Source organism: Neoarius graeffei, chromosome 12 (assembly GCF_027579695.1).
Source record: "Neoarius graeffei isolate fNeoGra1 chromosome 12, fNeoGra1.pri, whole genome shotgun sequence".
NCBI classification, from domain to species: Eukaryota; Metazoa; Chordata; class Actinopteri; order Siluriformes; family Ariidae; genus Neoarius; species Neoarius graeffei.
In genome coordinates, this window is record NC_083580.1 from 44,137,847 (window position 1) to 44,158,660 (window position 20,814).

Below are 20,814 nucleotides of genomic sequence, written 5' to 3' on the forward strand. Positions count from 1 at the left end.
GTCCACCTAAACTGACAGAGCGAGCAAGGAGAGCACTGGTCAGAGAAGCAGCCAAGAGGCCCATGATCACTCTGGAGGAGCTGCAGAAATCCATAGCTCAGGTGGGAGAATCTGTGCACAGGGCAACTATAAGTCGTACACTCCACAAATCTGGCCTTTTTGGAGGAGTGGCAAGAAGAAAGCCATTGTTGAAAGACAGGCATAAGAAGTCCCATTTGCAGTGTGCCAGAAGCCATGTAGGGGACACAGCAAACATGTGGAAGAAGGTGCTTTGGTCAGATGAGACCAAAGTTGAACTTTTTGGCCGAAATGCAAAGCGCTATGTGTGGCGGAAAACTAACACTGCTCATCGCCCTGCACACACCATCCCCACTGTGAAACATGGTGGTGGCAGCATCATGCTATGGGGATGCTTTTCTTCAGCAGGGACAGGGAAGCTGGTCAGAGTTGATGGGAAGATGGATGGAGCTAAATACAGGGCAATCCTGGAAGAAAACCTGTTGGAGGCTGCAAAAGACTTGAGACTGGGAAGGAGATTCACCTTCCAGCAAGACAATGACCCTAAACATACAGCCAGAGCTACAATGGAATGGTTTAGATCAAGGAATATTCATGTGTTAGAATGGCCCAGTCAAAGTCCAGACCTAAATCCCATTGAGCATCTGTGGCAAGACTTGAAAATTGCTGTTCACAGACACTCTCCATCCAATCTGGCTGAGCTTGAGCTATTTTGCAAAGAAGAATGGGCAAAAATTTCAGTGTCTAGATGTGCAAAGCTGGTAGAGACATACCACAAAAGACTTGCAGCTGTAATTGCAGCAAAAGGTGGCTCTACAAAGTATTGACGCAGGGGGGCTGAATACTAATGCACACCACATTTTTCAGATTTTTATTTGTTTAAAATTTTGAAGACCATTTATCATTTTCACTTCACTTCACAATTATGTGCTACTCTGTGTTGGTCTATCACATACAATCTCAATAAAAAACTTTTAAGTTTGTGGTTGTAAGGTGGAAAAATGTGAAAGTTCAAGGGGTATGAATACTTTTTCAAGGCACTGTATATATAAAAGTGTGTGTGACAGCAGGGGCGTGGCCAATCAGCAGTTTGTGAATGGAGGGCGGGGTTGGGGAAGGTAAGTGGCTAAGTCATTACACCTGCTGTCAATTAATGTGTATGGGTATGTGATTGTTGTAGGGACAGAATATAAAAGGAGGGGAGAGCAGAGAAGAGGGACTCTCTCCTAACCAGAGTGCATGTGTGTGTGTGAGAGAGAGTAAGCTGAAATAAAGTTTGTAAGAACTTCAGTTCCCGTCTCCCTCTTCCGTGTCTGTGTCCTTTCTCCCTCAGGTGAGTGACGCCCTTAACACCGGTGCAGAGGGAAAACCTGGGCCGGTATGCTGGCACGACGGGGAGCCGGAGCATCTCCAGAATCAGGGCTCTGCAAGGGAGGTGGAGGCTGTGATCCGGATCCCCGACGCGCCAGAGACCGCCCCTGATCGGGCTGGAACGTATTGCATACCGGTTAGTGTTCAAGGGGATACTTATCACGCTTTGGTGGATTCTGGTTGTAATCAGACCTCAATTCACCAATGCCTGGTGCAAGGTGAGGCATTGGGGAGAGCACAAGCGGTGAAAGTGTTGTGTGTGTGTGTGTGTGTGTGTGTGTGTGCGCACGGGAGAACACCATGGGTGTGATGCGCCGGCTGGGGAGGAGTCGGTCCCCGCCTCCACGGTGGGGGAATGGGGAGAGAGAGGAGACAGAGAGGGGGAGAGAAGAGAAACGAGGAGAGGTGCCTTCACCTCGTCTGCCTGTTGTCAGAACTGCCGCCAGATGGTCCTCTGCCAACTCGATGGCTTGCTGGAGCAACACCGGGTGGTGACACTGGACCCATTCTGCCGTTCCTTCCAGAAGCTGAGAGATGCACTGTTCTCGTGCCACCAGGTCGATGATCCAGTCAGTGTCACAGTCTTCGGCCCTCAGCCACCACCGGTAGGCGTACTGGAGTTGTTGGCCAAATGCGAACGGTCAGCCAACCTCCTCCAGTGTCAGCTTCCGGATCTGCTGGCGATGTTGTTCCGGGGAGTGGCCGACCCTCTGCAATATGGCCCTCTTGAGGTCGGCGTAGTTGAACCGGCTGTTGGCAGGGAGCTGCTGCGCCGTGAGCTGCGCCTCGCCTGTCAGGAGCGAGAGGAGGTGAGCCACACGCTGCTCGATTGGCCACCCCCACGCTTGGGCCGCTTGCTCGAAAAGAGTGATGAAGGCTTCGGGCTCATCTTCGTGAAGGTGACATGAGGAGAGTCCATGGTGGTACTGGTGGACGCCCCTGCAGATGCCGGAACGCCTGGCAATCTTCCTGCTGGGCCAGCAACAATGCTTCAAAGTGTTGTTCCTGGTCCTTCTGGAGGGTGGTCAGCGCTTGATGCTGGTTCTGCTGGGCAGCAGCGAGGGCATGGACGAGCTCCATAATTGGGGAGGACTCCATGGGGTGGTTCCCTTCCGTACTCGATCCCGGGTTTCAGCACCACTGTCATGAATCCCTGAAGGGGGGTGGAGTACAGAAGCACAGCAGGTGGGAACTGAAGTTCTTACAAACTTTTTATTTTGCATATAAATATAGCTTTTCAGCTTATTCTCTGTGTGTGCGCACACATGCATTCTGGTTGGGAGAGAGTCCCTCTTTTCTGCTCTTCCCCTCCTTTTATGCTCCGTTCCTGCAACAAACACACCCACCCATACACATTAATTGACAGCAGGTGTAATGACAGCCACTTACCTTCCCTGACCCCGCCCTCCATTCACAAACTGCTGCTTGGCCATGCTGCCACAATAAGTGTGTGTGTGTGTGTGTGTGTATAGTATAATATAATATATAATTTTTTAAAATTGATTTTATCCTATTTTAAATTATTCTATCCATATTGACTGGATATGAGCAACCGTGTGCATCTTCAGATACATCACTTTATCAAGTATTTAAAGGAAACAGAAATAACTAAATAAAAAAAAAAATAGTTCCCCACCCCCAATATCTCCTGTTCCACACTCCAGGCAGAATGTGGCAGTAATGCACCTTTTAATTTGGTTTGCCAGCTGCCAAAAAAAGAAGAAAAGAAAATGGCAGACTGTGTAACTGAACCAACTGAGGACAAAATAAAGACACTCTCTACTTGAAAACAAAAGCCAAAAAAAAGCAACAAAATATGGAATAGAAGTATTTGATGGTAAGAACACACACACACACACACACACACACACACGTACGTACGTACGTGTGTGTGTGTTCTTACCATCAAATACTTCTATTCCATATTTTGTTGCTTTTTTATTCCCTGTGTCATATCTATGCATGTGCATATGCATGCATATGCATGGTGGAGCAGGTGGAGCTCATCAGCCTGGGAAGGCAGTCCATCTAGGAGAAGGTAAACTCTAATCTCAAACCTCTGCTGCCTTGTGGCCATATCCAGTTATGGGAAAGGTTTCAGGAGCAAGCTTCAAGGAAAAATTCAGAGTGGGGCCCCTAAGGTGGTTGGATCGTCATCATCGATGACCTTCTGGCAGCTCCTGCAGCCAAGCAGATGCTAAATGTATTGCTCTGCTCTCCTTTCCCTCGGTGAGGCCAAAGGGGATTCTGTTGACCGGACACCACAGGATCGCCATACACTTTGCCCAGGCATGCACCCTGGAGAGGCCACTCCAGTGCCACTGTTCTCAGCCAACTTGTATATTAATTACACTGTATATATTTTAGAAGGCTCTGACTCATTGTCATTAAAGGCGTGGGACACCAACTTAGTTCATTATATGCATAAGTTCATAGTAAAACTAACAGTTTCAGTGTATATTTTTTAGAAACTCAAAAGTGACATGAGTTTATGCAACAATTTATACCGCAGTACTGTTAAATCCTCTAATTGTCTAATTATTCATTAATTAATAAAAAATTTTTTTGAATCATTTGCAAATTGTGGTATAAGAAGAATAGGACACTTGGGGGATGTGCTGTTATAGGAAATAATTAACTGGGAAGTGGTAACAGTAACTCTACTTTGTGCTGGGCTGTATCACACCACCCCATCAGTCATTATTTAAACATCACGTTTGTAGAGATGATCATGTCTGCATGTGGGTAAGGATGGTAAATGGTGTGTGTATGTGTTTGCAGAGTGTGAGCTGGAATCTTACAAGCAGCAATGAAGAGGAGAAGGAGGGCTGCATGTGTGCCGTGTGTCTGGACGTGTACTACAAGCCATACATGTGTCAGCCCTGCAGCCATGTGTTCTGTGAGCCATGTCTGAGGACACTGGCAAAGAGCCGGGCCAACAGCACGCCATGCCCCCTCTGCAGAACTCTCATATCGCATGTGATCTTCCAGGAAGGTCAGCAAATCAAGGAAAACAGTCTCTTTCAGAAGAGTAGCATTAGGACATAGATTAGTTAAATACAATAGAAACATGGACTTGTTTTAATGCTAGCACTGTCTAAATTACATTTCAAGCTTCTGAGAATTACTCTTCAAAATAGTTTAAGCAGAAACAAATCTCAGCTAAAAGCTTCCCTGAAAAACAGAAGTGAGAGTTCTTTATAGGACTAAACCTGAAACAAAGTGACATATGCAGGACCATAAATTTAAGAAGAGGAAAAAAAAAGCCCCATTTCTGTGCCAGTATAAGTACACAAAAGTTATACACAAGGCATTGTCATACCAGTGTTATTCTTATGTTTCAATAATAATAATAATAATAAGAAACAGAAGCAAATTATACATACCAGCCCAGGATTAGAGAAAAGGCGTCATCTCAGGGAAAAATACAGTGCTTAATAATGGCAACACAACGCGAGGGACAGACAATAAACTAGACTGTACCAGTCAGAGGACTGAGCCGCAGTGTAAGTGTGTAAAATAAAAATGTTTGGTTCATTAGTAGGCTCAATTTGGTCATTAAACTTTGGACTTTACCTGGTTGATTTTTGTTTCTGTGTGAAACGAATAATGGTATGTCTTAGCCACAGTGTGAATCAAATTAACAAGCAAGAAATCATACAACATATGACTGGCTTTATGCAAAAAGAGGAGTCTATATATTGATTTGTTTTCTTGCAGATAGAATTTGTGTGTCTTCTACTCCAGATTGACTTATTGTCATTAAAGTACTGAAAATGATTTACAATCAATTTGCTTTTTGCTATTCGAGATGGAAGTGGTAGTATTCAGTAAGAACCTGTGATCTTAAGTAATTTCTGATGTCTGAATAGATCATGGATGCATTTGTGTTTCAGAGCTTCACCAGCGCACAAGGACCCATTTCCCCAAAGAATACCGCATGAGAAATGAGACTTTCCAAAAGACCAGCTATTCTAAATGGCCCCTGCCCAGTTCACCGAAACATTTTCACATTTTATGGGGTTTGTTATTTGAGAGAGATTTTACTTTTGCTGTTAAAATTATCTGGACGATTTTCTATCTGTTTTGGTGCTCAGTGCTAAATCATAGCAGTTTAATATACCATTTAAGTATATTCACAATATATTGTGCTTTTTAAAAAAGTATTGATTAACTTTGTATCACAGCAGCTCTGACAGTAGTGCAGCTGCAAATTACAGGTTTATATTTGCTCATTCTTATACGGTATTGTTTCTGTAATAACAGCTCATTCCCAGGGACTTGTATTGCAGACTCTCAATTAAAAACATGTTAGTGATGAGGTAAGGTTTTCTGTAAGGAGTTTATTTAAAATTTTATGGAAGGAGCCTTCAATTTCAGGGTTTTGTAACGGTGAGAGGTAAAGCTATAACTTTACCCCCAGGCATCTTCAGGATTCAGGAGGTTACGCTTTGTTGTAATTTTTATTTTTTAATTTTTTTGCCTTATTAACATCAAGGGAGATGAAAAAGCAAGGCTGTTAAGGATTATTTATATCTGCTATAAGGATAACTAACCTTTTTAATGACATTCAGTGTTTAATTACATTAAATTTTAGGATAACTTATGAAGTATGATCTGTAGTTCTCTAATAATTTACTTGGTGAACTGTTCATTAAGTGGTGTTCTCCATGTTTCAGGCCTGCAGAGACACAGAGCCTCGGCTGGTCAGTGGCAATTCCCTCTCAGAGCATTGGGACTGAACAGACTGGAACTCCGAGACATAAGGGGCTGGACATTTCACTCTGATATGATCACCTTCATCTTCTCTATCCACTGGGTGCTTGCCTTTTTTATCATCTTGTGTGGCCTTTTCTACATCTTCCTCTGGTGATATGATGAGAACTCAACCATTTCAGAGTTGCATGAGGCAAAGCTGTGGATATATAATCACTATACACATTACGTGCAGTTTTTTTTTAGAGAGTAAAAAGTATTTTTGAAATGATATCTGGTTCAGATATACTGTTCAGGAGTGGGTTTCCTGAAAGCCGCTTAAGGGCAAGAGTGTCTTTAACGGTCTCTTAAAAATCATCGTTAAACTAACATGGTTTTCCTGAACAACGTTGTAGCCAAAGTATTTACTTTAGTTCCCTCTTAACTTACGATGGACCTGGATCACTCTTTCATAGCAAAGAGTGTCTCCTCACAGCGGAATACACAAACTGTGCATGCACCTTAAAGGGACTGTTCCAATCAATGGGCGGAAACTGGTGTTGAATGTGCTGCCAGTATGCAGTGTTAAACTATTTTTCTTGTATATTGCAAGTACATTGAGTTAATTATTAAATATACATAAAACATTATGAATATATTTCAATGTTATGGAATTCTCATCTCATCTCATTATCCGTAGCCACTTCATCCTGTTCTACAGGGTCGCAGGCAAGCTGGAGCCCATCCCAGCTGACTACGGGCGAAAGGCGGGGTACACCCTGGACAAGTCGCCAGGTCATCACAGGGCTGACACATAGACACAGACAACCATTCACACTCACGTTTACACCTACGGTCAATTTAGAGTCACCAGTTAACCTAACCTGCATGTTTTTGGACTGTGGGGGAAACCGGAGCACCCAGAGGAAACCCACGCGGACACGGGTAGAACATGCAAACTCCGCACAGAAAGGCCCTCGCCGGCCACGGGGCTCGAACCCGGACCTTCTTGCCTTGAGGCAACAGCGCTAACCACTACACCACTGTGCCGCCCTGTTATGGAATTGTGTATTAAATGAAATATTGTAATGTCACATTATCACCACATTTTAATAAAATGTAACTCCATTATTAGGCAAGTGGTTATTTAATTTGGTGTCCTAAATGAGACAATGCTCTGTACCTGTAACATTGTACCTACATAAAGGGCAAAACATTGCCAACTTGGCATTGTGAATAACAGTTGAAATAATCATGGCTGCAGTACGAAGCTCCACTTGTCTGGCCAGTAGGTCTAGTTTTGCCTGTTTAAGGCCCATCTGCTCCTGTGGGTGCTGCTCCCTTTGGTCATGCAGGTCTCGGCGCAAATGGAGTCGATCCTTTTCAATGTTGAACAGCTCCCGGCTCCACTGACACTCAGACAGCTGTACTTTGGCTACCTGCAGTCTGGCAAGCAATCAGCTGAGAGGGTCCAGGGGATGGGAAGGGGAGAGGCACTGTGGTCTGTGGAGGAGGCAGGTGATGGGATAGATACTGTACCTCCTTCATATGCCAAATACCACTTGGCTGCATGGTAATTTATAATGGACATTTAAGCTCTTGACTGGGATTCGTTCATGTGAACGTTTGTTCATTTAACAAAAACAAAAAAGCGCTTGGAATAAAAATTGTATCGTCCAAAAATGTAAAATAGTTTAAATTATTAATTACCATATTATATAAGTAATGCTTAATGACAATACAATATACCGTATTTTCTGGACTATAGAGCGCACCTGTATATAAGCCGCATCCGCTCTATTTTTAAAAAAAAATTTAAAAAAAGATATACAAGCCGCACCGGGCTATAAGCCGCAGATATCTATGTTGAAAAATTAGATATTTATCTGCATGTACAGAACGATTTTGTACTGTAAATGTACATGTATGTACCTGAACAGATTCTTTCCGAACAGTGCCTTTTAACACAGCAGCAACTTTGCTGATTAAAACGGAACAGAACCAAGAGAAAATAACCGGTATTTATTTACCTTCATTTCTCCTGTGTTTGAAACCACAAGTCACTTTAATCATCTTCGCTGGATTTGAAAATAATTACCAGTTAGTAATTTGTCGTGCATGTTCTATCTGCTAAAGATCTGCTAATTCTTCTTTGCATTGATTTTTCGTCTATCTTATTTTTGATTCTACTTCCGGTTAGAGCGCCCCTAGCGGTGGAAGAAAAATCCACAGAATAGCCGCACCTTTGTATAAGCCGCATGGTTCAAAACCTAGGAAAAAAGTAGCGGCTTATAGTCCAGAAAATACGGTATTCACGTATTTTAATTACTTTTATATTTGCATATATATATGCACATTGCAAAGAAGCTCTTAGCAAAGTTGATCTTAAGAGTCCTTTTTATGAGTGTGTTCAGGAAAACCATGTACAGTGACCATGTTCATCACTTACGTAAGAGCATCTTTAAACTCCCTTTTTAATTCTTCATGTTATCAGGAAACCCACCCCAGGTCATTTTGAGCTGAGAGTAACAAAGTGATGATAAAAGTGTTAATAATGACTGGCTTGAATCTGAACCAAAAAGGTGATATTAGTAGTGCCCCATTCCCTTATCACTTATCTCTTATTTTCACAACCAATTCCCATCAGGGTAATCCCTCCAGCATGAGAAGTGACTTTGGAGTAGTCATATTGCTAATAATCAAGATAGGATACAATGTACTGGATGTATTGGGGTTTTGAAAGTGTGTTTTACTGCTTATTGTGTTTTAAGTTCATTCATTCATTCATTCATTCATTCATTTTCTGTAACCACTTTTTCCTGATTAGGGTCATGGTGAATCCACAGCCTATCCCAGGAACATTGGGTGTGAGGTGTGAATACACCATGGAACAGATGCACAAGTGCATCCCATATTTAATTTGCATTTAGTGACACACGAATCTCCGTAAAATAAAAATTTACAGAGAGCTGAAATGTGAAATGACAAAAAAGCTATTTGTACTTATGTCTACACCATTAAAATATTTAGTCATGTAACAGCACCTGAAAAGAGTAAAATTATGAGACAAATTACAGAAAAGGTGAATTAGGTATAAATTAAGTGATGTGGAAACAAAATGGTTTGATTATAAAAATGGAGAAAAATTTACACTGATCACCAAGCATATTACACAGGGGAAACTGCTATGGGGTTTTGTTTGTAATTAATTAAAATTAAGTCTCAGCCTTTCAGAAAGCCTCTCATTAGCCTCACACCCACTTCAAACTCTCACACTCCTGTGTGGCCTCTGCAATGCTATGTTGGAAAAGCATGTGGGGCTATGTTATAAGGAAACCTGATGTACTCCGGTTGCTTAATGGAGGTATGCAACACTAGGAGCATTCATTGCAGCTTGAGACACACTAGGTCAATCACTTAATCATGGCTCTAAACTGTTGCACAGCATTAAAAGATGCTGCCATGTTTAGCAGCTAGTTTCTTAATTTGAGTTTGTGTTGACTTTTCTTTTTTTTCCCCCATATTTAACATTTTTATTAATACCATTAATAGGAAACTAAATTTGTGTGTAATTGAAATAAAAGAGCAATGTAAAGTTGACAATGTAATCCATACATACTTATAATATTGACACTTTCAAGCTTCACTGATGTATGCAACTGACCACATGGACAAAGAAAAAGTCAGCTGGAGGAAAGTTTTTTGGTTGGCTGAGACAAAGATCGAGTTTGGCTACAATGACCAGAGGACCACTACCAGCTGTGAAGCAAGGTGGTAGTAGCATCATGCTGGGGCTGTTTTGCTGCCAGTGGAACTGGCGCATTGCACAAAGTGGATGGAATAATGAAGAAGGAGGGCTACTGCAGAATTCTTTAGCATAACCGCAAACCAACAGAAACTTGCATACAATTGGGTGTTTCAAGAAGACAATGACCCTAACTACAAATCAGAGCTAATTGTGGAATGGATGAAGTAGGCTAACATTAAGCTGAAAATGAGTCCTGACCTCAATCCTATTGAAAATACGTAGACTGTGCTTAAACATCAGGTCTGTGCCAGTGAAACTTGCTAAGGGACATTTAACCAAGTATTAAGTGTGCTATATTTTTTACCCTATATGTCTAATTTTGGGGCAGCACGGTGGTTAGTGCTGTTGCCTCACAGCAAGAAGGTCCGGGTTCGAGCCCTGTGGCTGGCGAGGGCCTTTCTGTGCGGAGTTTGCATGTCCTCTGCGTGGGTTTCCTCTGGGTGCTCCAGTTTCCCCCACAGTCCAAAGACATGCACAGGGTTCCTGCAGGTCCTTAAAAAGTCTTAAATACAACTTTCGGTTTTCAAGGCCTAAAAACATCTTAAATTGTTTGGAATGACTGGAATTTTCGAAAGGGAGGTATTAAATTTAATGTTGGACCGAACGAGTGAAATGTTTCCATCCGGTGTGGGTATTTTTTTTTTAACCGTAATTTTAAAAGTGACCAGCGTACCTTTTGGGGGCAGCATTGGTTCTGTGCGTCTTTTGTGCATTCTGTAGATCAAGAACTAATGTTAGGAGGCTACTGGAGGAAGTGTGGCGTGGTGTGGTGGTTGTGAAGAGTGAGAGATACACGGGTAGCTTACGTGGGCGCTAGAAAGCGTTGATAATTATGGGAAGATGTCTGTTTAACGTAAAAAGCGCTGGATCGCACAAATGCGGTTAAAGACGGTAACGCAGCGCTGGGGACACGGCGGACTGGGAAACTGGTTTTTCATGGACACGAGGTGCGCGCCTGTGTGTTAGAAGTCAAGCGCTCCAGAGTGAAGCGCAGGGGGGTTCGTGCATGCGCACAAGAGTCAGGTGGAAAATGGGACTTATAGGACATAATACTACTACTAATAATAATGATTAGCATCATTTTTTACATAATTAACATTGTTTATTGTACTAAGTTTAATATAAATATATAAACAACCTTTATTTCAAAACTCAAAAAGAACTCCAGAAAATTCAATAATTCTAAATATAGTACAATATAATTTGTACAAAAAGTTTTTTAGTTTTATTACTTATCGTCTACAAGTGTTTTTAATATTCATTCATTCATTCATTCATTATCTCTAGCCGCTTTATCCTTCTACAGGGTCGCAGGCAAGCTGGAGCCTATCCCAGCTGACTACGGGCGAAAGGCGGGGTACACCCTGGACAAGTCGCCAGGTCATCACAGGGCTGACACATAGACACAGACAACCATTCACACTCACACCTACGGTCAATTTAGAGTCACCAGTTAACCTAACCTGCATGTCTTTGGACTGTGGGGGAAACCGGAGCACCCGGAGGAAACCCACGCGGACACGGGGAGAACATGCAAACTCCACACAGAAAGGCCCTCGCCGGCCCCGGGGCTCGAACCCAGGACCTTCTTGCTGTGAGGCGACAGCGCTAACCACTACACCACCGTGCCGCCCGTGTTTTTAATATAATAAGAATAATATTAACAACCACTAATAATAATTAGTAGTAATACTAATTATTATTGATTATTAATGATTACTACTTATGAATTAGTGATTATTCTAATAAGTACTAGGGATTATTAAATGTTATAAAATTAAGTTATTAAAAATTATTACAAATAATTATTAAAAAGTAGTAATTGGTAGAATACAAACAAATACTCATGGATTATAGATACTTACACACGACTTTGCTTCAGCTGTTTGCATGTCTAACAGTTGTTAGACATGCAAACAGCTGAAGCAAAGTCATGTGTAAATAAGCCATTGATGCACCCTGTTGTTCACCAACTGTGTGCATTCTTCTTAAAGTTAGTAAAAAAAAACTATTGCAGAAAACAGTTTTAAGTTGTCGTATTTATCATTTTCTTTGCCATGGTACAGTCTTAATTTTTCCATTTAGAGGTCTTAAAAAGGTCTTAAAAGTCTTTAAATTTGTACTTGAAAAATGTGCAGATACCCTGCATGCAGGTTAGGTTAACTGGTGACTCTAAATTGACCATAGGTGTGAATGTGAGTGTGAATGGTTGTCTGTGTCAGCCCTGTGATGACCTGGCGACTTGTCCAGGGTGTACCCCACCTTTCGCCTGTAGTCAGCTGGGATAGGCTCCAGCTTGCCTGCGACCCTGTAGAACAGGATAAAGTGGCTAGAGATAATGAGATGAGATGTCTAATTTTGAGCCTGTTTTGATTTCAGAAAACCCAAAATAAACTGGAACATGCAACCCCCCCTTAAAGGTGTACAGTACCAGGTAAACGTTTGGACAAACCTCCTAATTCAATGTTTTTTTCTTTCTGTATTGGTATGCAGTGGTATTAATTAAAAGGCACTTCATCTTTTAAAGTAACGATGGACTCGCTTCTCTTAGTTGAGTGGTTCTTGACATAATATGCATAATATGCAGTTGTTGAGTAATGCTATTTATTGTATTTTTATTATTTACTGTTGGTCTCAAATGCATTAAGAAGGCAAGAAATTCCACTAATTAACTTTTGACAAGGCACACCTGCTAATTGAAAAACATTCCAGGTGACTGCCTCATGAAGCTGATTAAGATAAATGCCAACAGTGTGCAAAGCATCATCAAGGTAAATGGTGGCTACTTTGAAGAATCTGAAATAAATTGTATATAAAATGCTTTATTATTTACCACATGGTTCCATGTTATTTCATAGTTCATGTCCTCAGTATTGTTCTACAATGTATAAAATAATACAGAAAAACCAATGAATGAGTAGGTGTCCAAACATTGACTGGTACTGTACGTTGTATAATTGTTCTGACACTGAGAAAGAACAGTTCAAAGAAATTATTGAAAGTCTAATATTGCCGTGACATTCATGTCTGTGTATGTAAACTTCTGACTGCAACTGTATGTCTACGAATGGTACTGGTTCTCATGTGTTTATTGACACTGTAACTGCTGACAAAAGCAGCAGGATGAATTGTGAAGTGTATAGGGCTAAATTATCTGCTCAGGTTCAGCAAAATCCTTCAAAACTCATTTGACACTGCTTCACAGTGCAGATGGACCTAAAGCACACTTCAAAAGCAACCTAAAATTGTTTAATGTTTTCCTCATGTCCGTGTGGGTTTCCTTTGGGTGCTTTGGTTTCCCCCACACTCCAAAGACCTGCAGTTAGGTTATCTGGCTACTCTAAGGCCAAGTTTACATTAGACCGTATCGGTCTCGTTTTCTTCGCGGATGCACTGTCCGTTTACATTAAAACGCCTGGAAACGCCGGGAAACGGGAATCCGCCAGGGTCCACGTATTCAATCCAGATCGTGTCTGATCCAGTGCTGTGTAAACATTGAGAATACGCGGATACGCTGTGCTGAGCTCTAGCTGGCGTCGTCATTGGACAACGTCACTGTGACATCCACCTTCCTGATTCGCTGGCGTTGGTCATGTGACGCGACTGCTGAAAAACGGCGCGGACTTCCGCCTTGTATCACCTTTCATTAAAGAGTATAAAAGTATGAAAATACTGCAAATACTGATGCAAATACTGCCCATTGTGTAGTTATGATGGTCTTTAGGCTTGCCATCCTTCCACTTGCAAGTGGTAAGTGACTTGCGCACAGCGGCTCAGTCCCGAATCACTGCTCGTGCACTACACTCGCGCGCTCTGTGAGCTGCGCAGGGCCAGAGTGCACACCCTCCAGAGGGCACTCGCTGTTCAGGGCAGAGTGATTTGGAGCGCAGGCGCTGAGGAGGAAGCGATGAGCCGCACTGACACATTTCAACTTGCGTGCGGAATTAGTCATGTGATTAGCGTATCCGTATATTGGCGTTGCTGTGTGCACGCGAATCGTGTATTGGCGTTGCTGTGTGCACGCTAATCGTTTTTAAAAACGTTAATCTGATGATCCGCTGATACGGTCTAATGACCCCACCTAAATTGTCCATAGGTGTGAATGGTTGTTTGGGATAGGAACTGCTCTATGTCTGTGATGTCCACTGTGGATAGCTCTCTTGAACTAGCTAAGAAATCTGCAGTAAACAGTCAACTTTGACATAAGAGGAAAAAAAAACAGCTTTGCAACAAAGTACTAATGTTAATTTGTGGTGTCTGAATACTTTTTCCCCCTCAGTTTCATTTTATAAACATACAACCCCGATTCCAAAAAAGTTGGGACAAAGTATAAATTGTAAATAAAAACGGAATGCAATAATTTACAAATCTCAAAAACTGATATTGTATTCACAATAGAACATAGACAACATATCAAATGTCAAAAGTGAGACATTTTGAAATTTCATGCCAAATACTGGCTCATTTGAAATTTCATGACAGCAACACATCTCAAAAAAGTTGGGACAAGGGCAATAAGAGGCTGGAAAAGTTAAAGGTACAAAAAGGAACAGCTGGAGGACCAAATTGCAGCTCATTAGGTCAATTGGCAATAGGTCATTAACATGACTGGGTATAAAAAGAGCATCTTGGAGTGGCAGCGGCTCTCAGAAGTAAAGCTGGGAAGAGGATCACCAATCCCCCTAATTCTGCGCCGACAAATAGTGGAGCAATATCAGAAAGGAGTTCGACAGTGTAAAATTGCAAAGAGTTTGAACATATCATCATCTACAGTGCATAATATCATCAAAAGATTCAGAGAATCTGGAAGAATCTCTGTGCGTAAGGGTCAAGGCCGGAAAACCATACTGGGTGCCCGTGATCTTCGGGCCCTTAGACGGCACTGCATCACATACAGGCATGCTTCTGTATTGGAAATCATAAAATGGGCCCAGGAATATTTCCAGAGAACATTATCTGTGAACACAATTCACCGTGCCATCCGCCGTTGCCAGCTAAAACTCTATAGTTCAAAGAAGAAGCCATATCTAAACATGATCCAGAAGCGCAGACGTCTTCTCTGGGCCAAGACTCATTTAAAATGGACTGTGGCAAAGTGGAAAACTGTTCTGTGGTCAGACGAATCAAAATTTGAAGTTCTTTATGGAAATCGGGGACGCTGTGTCATTCAGACTAAAGAGGAGAAGGACGACCCAAGTTGCTATCAGCGCTCAGTTCCGAAGCCTGCATCTCTGATGGTATGGGGTTGCATTAGTGCGTGTGGCATGGGCAGCTTACACATCTGGAAAGACACCATCAATGCTGAAAGGTATATCCAGGTTCTAGAGCAACATATGCTCCCATCCAGACGACGTCTCTTTCAGGGAAGACCTTGCATTTTCCAACATGACAATGCCAAACCACATACTGCATCAATTACAGCATCATGGCTGTGTAGAAGAAGGGTCCGGGTACTGAACTGGCCAGCCTGCAGTCCAGATATTTCACCCATAGAAAACATTTGGCGCATCATAAAACGGAAGATACGACAAAAAAGACCTAAGACAGTTGAGCAACTAGAATCCTACATTAGACATGAATGGGTTAACATTCCTATCCATAAACTTGAGCAACTTGTCTCCTCAGTCCCCAGACGTTTACAGACTGTTGTAAAGAGAAAAGGGGATGTCTCACAGTGGTAAACATGGCCTTGTCCCAACTTTTTTGAGATGTGGTGTTGTCATGAAATTTAAAATCACCTAATTTTTCTCTTTAAATGATACATTTTCTCAGTTTAAACATTTGATATGTCATCTATGTTCTATTCTGAATAAAATATGGAATTTTGAAACTTCCACATCATTGCATTCCGTTTTTATTTACAATTTGTACTTTGTCCCAACTTTTTTGGAATCGGGGTTGTATTTATGAATACATGCTTCTTGTTCATTTTAATAATTTGACATCTGAAGTGGATATACACTGATCAGTCATAATGTTAAAACCACCTGCCCATAATATTGTGGCACCCCCTTGTGCTGCTAAAACACCTCTGACCTGTTAAGACACAGACTCAAGACCTCTGAAGGTGGTCTGTGGTATCTGGCACCAAGATGTTAATAGCAGATCCTTTAAGTCCTGGAAGTTGCGAGATGGTGCCTCCATGGATCGAACTTGTTTGTCCAGCACATCCCACAGATGACTCTAAATTGCCTATAGGTGTGAATGGTTGTTCATCTCTATGTTAGATCTGTGATAAATTGGCAGCCTGCCCAGGTCAGCTGGGATTGGCTCTAGTTTCCCCTGTGGTGCTGCTGGATAAGTGGCATAGATAATGGATAGATCGATGGATTGACCGAGATCTGGGGAATTTGGAGGCCAAGCCAACACCTTGAACGCTGTGTCATGTTCCTCAAGCCATTCCTAAACAATTTTTGCAGTGCAGTAGGGAGCATTATGCTGATGAAAAAGGCCACTGCCACTTGGGAATATTAGGTTTACAACCAGTGGCGGCTCCTGAATTTTTTTTCAGGGGGGGCAATTTTCCCCCGTTATGTCTACACGGACCATAAATGTCCACAGGACTGAAGTAAATTGACCTAGGTAGCAAGCCAATTGGCCGAACTTGTTTTTGCCTGGTAAATTCAGATATCAATATAGACAATATCTCTTCTCTCCACTAGGTGACAACACTGAACAAGTTAAAGGTGGCAAACTAAGGAAGATTCATTGTGAAGCCTTCAAAGCAAAACATTTGGCATCACAATCAATTAATATTACATTACTCATTTATTTTCTCATATTATTCCAGTATTCTATAATAAGTAGACACATAAATTCTTAATTATAAACATTCTAATTTCTTCATTCTAAAGAATGCAATTAAAGTGGCAGGATATAAATCCAAAACAAGTGTTTATTTAAGTTTTGAAAAAGATGAAGAAAAGCATAACCATCAAACAAACATGTGCAGCTTAATTGTGTTTTTTATATATGGAATTGCACCATTTTAACAACAAATAATAAATAATTCTAAATAAATTCTGCAGTTTTTTTCCCAAGAATTCCTCCAGAAAGCCATACCTTAAAAGGATATTTAAAGTATTACAAGCATGTCAATGAACACAAAAGGCTTTAGTTATTTAGCTATATAAAACCCTGCAAAACTTCACACACTGAATGAGCCGATTGAGTATGTGTCGGTTCTTGCTCACCTCATCATTGTGACGACGAACTGCTAGCCGATACTCCTCATCCAGCTGTGTGGCAATGTTTACTCTCCCAAAGGCTGAAAATTTCAGACAGCTGTCCATGTGAATCTTTGAATTCTCGTGCTTCTTCACTTTCTCGGAGAGATGATGCATATCTGTAACTCCGTTTATGGTCCACGCTGTACCGTCTGCTGTGCTACTTCCAGGGTGGAAGAGAATGCAAGGGTAGCAAAAAAGAGCATTGACTACATCACAGCCAGCTAGCCAAGTTTTCCGGTGGTACCAGTTCTTGTTAAAACCTCTTGAGTAGGTCTTCTCCCCCTTCGTAGACACTTGCTTGATGTTTAAATTCGGTCTAGGAGGTCCTAGCTGTTTGATTGCCATTTTCTCCTCATTGGTACGATGACTAAAGGGAACTTCTTTCAGAGACGCTATCGTATTGTTGCACTCAACACTCGCCATCTTCTTCATAGAATGTTCACACATTTCCCGCGCAACAGGCGTATGACGAAAGCACGCTGCTTGTGCTAGCACATAAAACCTAATAGAAAATGCATTGGGAGCATGATTTTTCAAAGAAAAAAAACACGTACGTACCATTACTGTCAATGGGAGATTTTGGGGTAAATCTGAACCTGACAGAAATCGCACCAAAAGGGCGTGGCTACACCAGGCGCGACCTTAGCCTGATTGGACAATGACATTACTGTTGCCATGGTAGTAGGAGTAGATAAAAAAAAATCTCCCTGTTTGGGAGTGTGTCGCCCAAATCGCCCCTATTAACGAGCCGCCAATGTTTACAACATTGTTTAAGCAAGTGGTATGTGTCAAATTTACATCCACATAAATGCCAGGACCCAAGGTTTCCCAGTAGAACATTACCCAGAGCATCGCACTGCCTCTGCAGGCTTGCCTACTTCCCATAGTGCATCCTGGTGCCATCTCTTCCCCAGGTAAGTGACACACACACAAATGGCCTTCTACATGATGTAAAAGGAAACGTGATTCATACTGTGGCCAAGCCACCACCTTCCACTGCTCCATAGTTCACTTCTGGTCATTATGTGCTCACTGTACTTTTGGCAGTGAACAGAGGTCAGCATGAGCACTCTGCGGCTACACAGCCCCTTATGCAGCAAGCTGCAAGGCACTGTGTGTTCTGACACATTTTTATCATAGCCAACATTAACTTTTTTCAGCAATTTGCACTACAGTAGGTCTTCTGGGGGATCAGACCACACAGGTATCAATGAGCCTTGGGCACCCAGGACCCTGTGGTCTGTTCACCGGATGTCCTTCTTTGGACCACTTTTAGGAGGTACTAACCACTGCATACCCAGAACACCCCACAAGACCTACCGTTCTGGAGATGCTCTGTTGTTTAACCATCACAATTTGGCCCTTGCCAAAATCACACAGATCCTTACTCTTGCCCCTTTTTACTGCTTCCAACACAGCAACTTTGAGAACTGACTGTTCACTTGCTGCCGAATATATCCCACCCCTTGATAGATGCCATTGTAGAGAGATAATCTTTATTCACCTCACCTGCCAGTGATTTTAATGTTATGGCTGTTCACTGTATACAGTACACAGGAAACTATATTACCTGACAAAAAAAGGGGAAAAAACTCCCTACGGCAGGTCTTGTGGGGTGTAATTTAGTTTCACAATATTGCCATAACCTACTCTTAAGTGCCTAAACTTGGCTCTAAATCTTAAGCGGGTGATATTTATCCTTATAGAAGGATGGAAGATACCATTTCTAACTATTAAAAACAGAAAGGACCATTAACAACTGAGAAAAACATGCATAAACTTGTCCTTTCATTCGGATTAAAACTGAAACATTGTACCTGCATTTGCAGTTGTGACAGCTTAAACCCACCAAAACTACTGGCTGCTAATATTAATTAGTTAATTAAAATGTTAATTTAAGTATTCATTTGTTCGTTTAATTAATTAGGGCGGCACGGTGGTGTAGTGGTTAGCACCGTTACCTCACAGCACGAAGGTCCTAGGTTCAAGCCCAGCAGCCGACGAGGGCCTTTCTGTGTGGAGTTTGAGTGTTCTCCCTGTGTCTGCATGGGTTTCCTCCAGATGCTCTGGTTTCCCCCACAGTCCAAAGACATGCAGGTTAGACTAATTGGTGGCTCTAAATTGACCGTGAGTGTGAATGGTTGTCTCTGTATGTCATCTCTGTGATGACCTGGCGACTTGTCCAGGGTGTGTACCCTGTCAGCTGGGATAGGTTCCAGCTTGCCTGAGACCCTGTACAGGATAAGCGGATACAGATGATTGATTGATTACATCACACACTTGTGAAATTCCTCTCTGCATTTAACCCATCTGAAGCAGTGAACACACACATGCGTGCACACATATACCCAGAGCAGTGGGCAGCCATGTTAACAGTGCCCTGGGAGCAGTTGGGAGTTAGGTGCCTCACGTCAGCCCCAGGCCGTCCCATATTAACCTAACCGCATGTCTTTGAACTGTGGGGGAAACCGGAGCACCCAGAGGAAACCCACGCAGACATGGGGAGAACATGCAAACTCCACACAGAAAGGCCCCTGCTGGCTGCTGGGCTCGACCCCAGAACCTTCTCGCTGTGAGGCAACCGTGCTAACCACTACACCACTGTGCTGCCTTAATTAGTCTCATCTCATCTCATTATCTCTAGCCGCTTTATCCTTCTACAGGGTCGCAGGCAAGCTGGAGCTTATCCCAGCTGACTACGGGCGAAAGGCGGGGCTTAATTAGTCTACAAGGTCAAAATCATAGACCCCCAGATCATCACTATTGGGGACCAGAAGTACTGACTGCTCTGGGTTAAAAGATTTTTTAAAATTAAATATTTGTTTGAAACAGGGTCCCACAGAAATTTGTGGAACGTCACAATGCCATTAAAACCTTCCTGTCAGGACTTTTTTTTAATCAAAACTTTTATCAGTGCTTAATATCAAAACATATTAAAATCACAATGAAAACATTTCAGGTTGTAAAGTTTTCATGAAAGCCACGCAATAAGAAGTCACAGATCGGCGCTAACTGTGGAAAATAAACTGTCCTTTAACATTGCAGCATGCAGACTTCAGTCTCCAGAGTATGTAGTGCCGCAGCAGTGTCGTGCTGAAAGGTTGACCGAGACAACACGCTTCTCTTCTCATCAGTCCTTTCATCCTAAAGGACAGAATCATTTCACGCAGGCGGCTGTTTCTCTCGGCTCGTACGGACGCTCAACCTGAGACAGAGGAAGGAGTGAGTGGCGTGTATGCGCGCGCATGCGGTCGCTGTGTGCGCCGCTCGTTTCATCCGATGAAGAGATGCAGAGGAGTCGATCGCGTCCGTGCGGCTCGCCATCACGTTGAAAAACGAAACCGCGACTCGACTCGCTCCGACTGGACGACCTTTGCCGAGCACGAACACGCAGGCTAATTTGTTAGCGCGGGGGGTGGTCTCGTCCGTGGACGCGTATGCATGTGTTCCGCACCGAACGGGCGAAAGAGCCGCCCCGGATCCGCAGGCCGCATGTTTCAGCTGGGCAAAGCGGCGCGCAGCGAACCCGAGCGGCGGGAGAGCACGGACAGCGCCCGCAGGGGAGGACAGCGGGCTCTGGAGCACTGCAGAGCGGTGGGTAGATAACGGGAATACCGCAGTGTTAACGCTGCATTATTCTATCAGCGCTTAATCACGCTGAGGCTTTCAGATTGTGCAGTGTTTTCCTAAATG

At 42.7% G+C, this 20,814-nt stretch overlaps 2 protein-coding genes across 3 annotated transcripts in view; both read left to right on the plus strand.

The window, feature by feature from the left end:
* The window catches only part of rnf180b (ring finger protein 180b), a 46,192-nt gene extending 36,618 nt beyond the window's left edge, over positions 1-9,574 (plus strand). Inside the window, exons 5-8 of one of the 2 annotated variants that reach the window (XM_060935921.1) lie at positions 1,352-1,525; positions 4,171-4,384; positions 5,286-5,411; positions 6,069-9,574. In XM_060935921.1, coding sequence (XP_060791904.1) covers positions 1,352-1,525; positions 4,171-4,384; positions 5,286-5,411; positions 6,069-6,262 — 708 coding nt within the window. In that variant the 3' untranslated portion in view covers positions 6,263-9,574. The remainder of the gene's footprint in view (positions 1-1,351; positions 1,526-4,170; positions 4,385-5,285; positions 5,412-6,068) is intronic. The other variant, XM_060935923.1, reaches the window with a different exon arrangement.
* A 10,670-nt stretch (positions 9,575-20,244) lies between these two features.
* Positions 20,245-20,814, plus strand: part of c6 (complement component 6) — a 194,797-nt gene continuing 194,227 nt past the window's right edge. Inside the window, exon 1 of the mRNA XM_060934862.1 lies at positions 20,245-20,715. Coding sequence (XP_060790845.1) covers positions 20,563-20,715 — 153 coding nt within the window. The 5' untranslated portion in view covers positions 20,245-20,562. The remainder of the gene's footprint in view (positions 20,716-20,814) is intronic.